General features: G+C 32.3%; 1 protein-coding gene across 1 annotated transcript in view; it reads left to right on the top strand.

The window, feature by feature from the left end:
• Positions 1-4,306, top strand: part of LOC117113922 (caspase-3-like) — a gene marked incomplete in the record, with an annotated part of 10,478 nt that extends 6,172 nt beyond the window's left edge. The window contains 3 exon segments of the mRNA XM_033257432.1: positions 1,304-1,450; positions 1,669-1,778; positions 2,421-4,306. Coding sequence (XP_033113323.1) covers positions 1,304-1,450; positions 1,669-1,778; positions 2,421-2,546 — 383 coding nt within the window.
• Between the last annotated feature and the right edge of the window lie 2,039 nt (positions 4,307-6,345).

The raw sequence follows: 6,345 nt of genomic DNA, 5'->3' as shown, positions 1-6,345 counted from the left end.
GACGACATTATCATTTTCAAGTATACCCTGTAATCCTAAAACATATTGGAATGCCTCACAGTTTTTAACATGATCACATATAACACTATCAGATCGTGAAGAATGTTCTTTAAGTCTAGTTATTAAGCACCTATCTGTCTTACCAATATAATCACTATTGCAGCCTGGACATTTAAAATGATAGACAACAGAACTTCTGTACTCCTTAGGGGCTGTATACTGCCATAAAGTTATGAATTTTACCTCTTTAATTAAGTGTTTCTTTACCTTATTTAAACATCTATGTAAAATGAACTCACCTGGTTTTCCTAGATAAGGCAATCTAACCCAAATCTTAATCAAGCTATCATCAGTAGGCCTATGTATACATGTAGGTTCAATTAATTTCTTAAGTACATTATTAACAACTTTTAAGGGGTATCCATTCCAAGACATAAACTTCCTAATGTTACTAAGCTCTGCTTGAAGTTTATCAGGAGTACATAATCTGTGGGCTCTAGAAACTAAACTATGAATCCAGGAGATCTTATGGTTCCATGGAGCAAAGTTATCATAATGGACATATTGACCTGCATGTGTACTTTTACGATATATACTCATGCTTCCTACACAGTTGTTAAATTGTAAATCCAGAAAATGTACTATGTCACTGTTTTCAAATGATTCAAAAGTAAAATTTATCTGTCTATGAAAAACCTTTAAAGTAGCTTAGAATTTGAGGGAAATCATTGGGCTTAGCTAGTACTAGCATATCGTCAACAAAACGAGTATAAAACTTAATAGTACCTGATTCAATAAGTTTAGGAACAATAGACTCTTCTAGTTCAGTCATTAAAATATTAGCTAAAACTGGGCCAAGAGGCGAACCCATTGAGACACCATCAGTTTGCTTATAAAATTCATTATTACATGTAAATACAGTTTTATTACAGCAATCTCTAAGTAGTTTCCTTAGCAAATTTTTTTTAAGGTTAGTAGATATCAGTTTCTTATTGTAAACCCTGTCAAGAATTATATTTATTACCTTAGTAAGGGGAACATTTGTAAACTGAGATTCAACATCAAAAGATACAAATCGGTAACCTAAATTATATAAATTGTTTGGTATAGCCTTAATGCGGTCAGCAGCATCAAAAAAATCTTTAAGGACAAAATCATTAACCGTTAGAAGGCCTAATAAGTTTAATAAGAACTTATTTACATTTTTAACAGGCATAAAAGCTAAAATGAATGCACGTCATGTGATTACTGGGACCAACCAATATAAATTGTGATTGAGGTTCGGAAACTTTTGCATCCTCAGAAAATATAGAAGTTGGCGTTGATGCTAATCCAGTTGAAGATGAGCACGAAATGGGTGATGCTGGTGCTGCTCAACCAAATCCATTTGAAAACTGCCTTAGAACACCTTTGCCAGCTGACTTCTACATTGCTTATTCAACTTGTGATGGTGAGTGGTACTATAAGTTGAAGGCTCATTTATGATGTGATAAAATTTGAAGCAAATTTACTACTTAAAGGAAGAAAGGATTTTATGTCCAATATTTTGAGGGCAACTGTTTCGAGGGCCAGTTATATTATATCAAAACTTTATTGAAATATATTTAAATTATTAATTAAGCATGGAGGTAAAAAGAAATTAATGATACTTTTATTTTTTCTGGAAAGGTTTTTATTCCATGCGTGACAACATTGCTGGCAGTTATTTTATTCAAGCTCTAGTTGAGGTTTTTATTGCTTTGGCTGACAAAGAGGACCTCAAATCCTTGATGACAAAGGTAAACAAACATACAGCATTCTTATCATCAAATCATCCATTTTAACCTGATGTGTCACATGTTCTTTAAAAATATGTTCATAGTCAACGGTCCACAACGTTTACACAGTCTACAGACTTAAAAGGATTGTGTTTGATATATATATTACTGTAATAAACTCTTTGTATTTTGTGGCTTTTGATTAACACTCTTATGATTATTTATCTATTTGCCTAGTGTTTACGACGCAGCAAAACCTATTGTAAATATTTACTTAGCTGTGAACTATGAGCTTATCCTAGCTAAACCTTAGCTCCATATGTGTGAGTGCAAAAGTGTATGAGAGAAGTTGTCTGGGTTTAGAATTGCACCTATATTGTTAGACTTCTGTGGTCTAATGGTATTACATCATCTTGAAAGCAAGAAGTTGCAGTTTCAAACCCCACCACTTCTTTTCATACAACTGTAAAAAGGAACTTTTTTTCGAAGATCTGTAATGCTTTGATACAATTATAACATCACATGTTCCTAATTTGAGCACTGTTCCTATTTTTTATCTTTTTTGTTTATATAATGTTTATGGTGCTTCATAGTAAACCCAATTTATCCATGTTAGTTGACTAAGAATTGATTGAATATTTTTTTATATTTCTCTCTGACAAGGTATCTGGCAAAGTTTCCCGTATGGTGGGGCGCGTGACCATTGCCAAGAGGAGCGTAAGAATGCTGCAACAGCCACAGGAACACTCAACCCTGAATAAGAAAGTTTACTTTAAAGTCAAAGAATGAAGATGTGGTGGTGAATGCTCCAGACTATCAAATTTAGTTTGACAAAAACATGTGACATGCCTAAATATAGTCATGATGACATCACATAATGACAGACCATATATAGGCACATCATGATCACCAATCACATCACACATGTGGAACATTCTAATTATTAGTGAATACATATAGGTTGCATGAAAGTCAATCATCATCTGTCTCTGGCTTAACATTTTTCTTTTTAAGTATTTTATTACTCACTTTTCAGATTTTAAAAGGTTTTGACCTCATTGGTAATGGTTTAAATAACTTATTGGTTATTCAGATTCTCTTTCTATATATACAATTATATTTATGAATGTACATATCAAATGAGTTCAATCCATCAATCAGTCAGTCAATCACAAGATTGAGAGTACATAGCAAACATCCATAGAAGAACGATAATACACCCATCTAGTGAATTCATGATGATATTTGAAAGTTTTTAGTAATATTTCTGCTTTAAGTCATTTGGTGATGAGTATCACCACTTACAACAAAATAAAATTGGATGTGTAAGAAAGGTCATTAGATCTCTAGAAAGCACTGACTTAATTTGTGACTGAAAGTGTAATGATAATTTCTAACTTTCCTTCATACAAGATTGATTTAACTGAATGTAATTGGCTCATGGCTTAATTTCTGGCAAATTTTATCCGTGCTTTACAGCATAAAACAGAAGGTCTTGTTAGCAATGGTGCCATATTCTTTCTTTAAGAGGAGAAAAACACTAATACATGAGCATCATATTTACAGTACTCGTTAAGTTTTTAAAACAACTCAATCCATGTGTGTTTAAGTTAAACTTTATATGTTAAGATATCTTTTTTTTTTCAAACTTTTAATAAACATTACTGTAGGCCTAAACTTTTTAGTACAGTATGTACTTACAGTTTACTTTAAGCTTATTGTAATTGATAGGACCATATTTTGCATTCATAGTTTACATTCATAATTTTATTTATAGTTTGCTATGGTAGTTTGGCACAGCAGGTTTGGTTTCCAACCTCAAGGTCAGGATTTCAATCCCTCGCTGTGCATTTCACTTGTGTAGTAAGTTGAGCAAGGCATTATATCTGTGTTGCTTCTCTTCACCCAGGAGTAAAATGAGTACCTGGTGGGGTTGCCTGCTTCTGCACCATTATGGCAACAATACCATGTGGACACAATGACAAAGGAAAACAGTGCTTCGTACCTTTAAGGAAAGGCGCTATAATACCAAATAACAAATAAATACAACAGATAAGCTAGCAAAAAAAATAGATTGTATAGTGGGTTTTAGTCATTGTATAGTTTTATTGTATTGTCGTTTCATATATAAGAATTAAAAGCACTAAGAGTTTTCTGTGGAAAAAAATCACTTCAAAGTAATTTTTAAATTCTATTTGAAAAATTGGTAGTACTGTACTTTAAGAAGATGACCAAATGTATAACATAGTTAATTAGTTAATGTTTCAGCAGTATTTACTTAATAATATCGTGTTTAATTATTAATGGATCTTGAAATAATAACCACTTATTGACTGTTGATATATTGATGCAATGATTGCAGAATTTCATTTTATAATTTTATTGGACCTTTTAACAATAAGAACCAAAGGAAACTTCATATATGGAATAGTATGGCACCCAATGATTGTCAAACTACATTTGGAGGGGGACATTATGTACATGTTGAATTAGTAGCAATTTTGTTTTTTGAACAAGCAATACATATATATTATAATACAATGCTGACAGTGGTGTTTCCATTTACTGTGGTTTGTTTTGTCTTCTAGACAGTTGCAAAATATTGATATATTTTCAAAATAGTCTAAATTATTTCATTATTATTTTTTTGCTTTTATATGTTATTATTTTTTGAGACTCCACCTCCGACGGCAACGCAGTATGCTGATCTCCATGAACTACATAGAAAGGATAATGCCTTGATTAAGGAATGCATGAGCAAATAAAAATTTCTATCATTTACTTGGTTCACTAGGGTAAATAAAAACACTATATATTCATAAATTGTTTCGATGATCGTAACATTACAGTACGGTGGTATGATATGGAAAGACATTGAAATGTATTAAGTATTTGCAACACGAGACATCAGTCAAACATTATATCAATTAGAACATTCATTTATAGGATATTACTTTTGTTTAAAAGATGTAGTTTCGTAAATCCATATGTAATAAATAATCAGTAATTTACCCCACTCATTTAACACAACAAAGTAACATTTTATTAATTTCTTCTCAATCATAATAAAATCAAATATACAAAAACTTTTTTTGTAAACTTTTATATTATAAAAAATAGAATTAATGGAACAAAAGTCATCAAGAAAAAACAAAAATGATGATGCAAAAACGCGAAGAACACAATTGAAACAAATTAGTTAGGAAGCGAATATTTCGTATTGTTCTCAAGACTTCATCAGTGTAACTGATTACAAGTTGGTAAATACTAGATCAGGTAATACAGTAATGTACAATATAATATATATAGGCCCTATCCGAACATTTTACAATTGTGTAAGAAATAGGCAGGTCTTTCGAACTAAAGTACTTGATAATGGAACCAAACGGACGAAAATTGGAAAAACAACACATTTCTCGCACAATATATAGGGCCTATAATATATATATATACTATATATATATATATATAAACGCCGAACGTTTTACAATTGTGTAAAAAATAGGCAGGTCTTTGGAACTAAAGTACAGTACTTGATAATAGAACCAAACAGACGAAAATTGATGATAAGAGACAGTGGTTGGTTACTGTACCGTAATTAACGGCGTCGGACCTATTTTTGCAAGAATCCAATCAATGCTTAAAGCTGCATTCACATTGGAATTTAGAATAGCGAGCTTGTATTTGAATGTAAATTCGAGCGAAATAAATTTGTGTACTGTACTTTGTTAAAACTTGTATAGTTTCTCAGGTTAAAGATGTCAAAAAATGATGTTTGGTATCAATTCAAAATTAGTATTTTATCCAAACCTTAATTCTGTACAATTTACATATAAAGAGGCATCATTAGGGCGAGATCTGTCTCTTATACACATCTAGATGTGTATAAGAGACAGATATATATATATATATATACACCCATACATAGGCCTATAGACAAACACACATTCCACACGCATACATGTGAATACGCACACACGTGCAAAAATAGGCTACGCTCGTACATTCGGCAGACAAAAGATATTCATCCACTTAGTTTACATCTAGGCTAAGGTTATTCACTCTGTATAAAAAAGACATAAATTTAGGCTATCATTATACGAATATTATTAATTTAAAACACAGACGGTTATTGATTAGGGATACTGGAACTTGAGATTGAACCGGGGGCGGGGGGAGGTGGGAAAATATTGATGGGGATAAAAGAAGAACCTGCAAGATATGCAATAACAATATTATTGAAGATGAATTTTACTTTATTTTGCAATGTCCATATTAGTCTGATTTAAGAAGCAATATATTCCACAATTTATTTATTTATATCCCTCTCTTAAGAAGCTCTGTAGTTATTATTATGTATGTAGTACCAGGGGCGGATCCAGAAATGTCCAAAAGGGGGGCCGGAAGTGGGGGCCGAAAGTTGGGCCGATTGAGACAACACTGTCGTAGGGGGTCTGGGGCATGCCCCCGCGAAATTTTTGTGTTCTAGACGCCCGAACATAACATTTGAGGTATTCTGGGCTTTTCTCTCTTTTTTTTCTTTTTTTTCTTTTTTTTTTACCTGCCAAAGGGGGGGGGGGGCGTGGCC

The sequence above is a fragment of the Anneissia japonica genome, unplaced genomic scaffold (assembly GCF_011630105.1).
Source record: "Anneissia japonica isolate Jap-2015-1 unplaced genomic scaffold, ASM1163010v1 scaffold1417_len1240632_cov203, whole genome shotgun sequence".
In the NCBI taxonomy this organism is placed as follows: domain Eukaryota; kingdom Metazoa; phylum Echinodermata; class Crinoidea; order Comatulida; family Comatulidae; genus Anneissia; species Anneissia japonica.
This window is presented reverse-complemented; position numbering and strand designations above follow the sequence as displayed.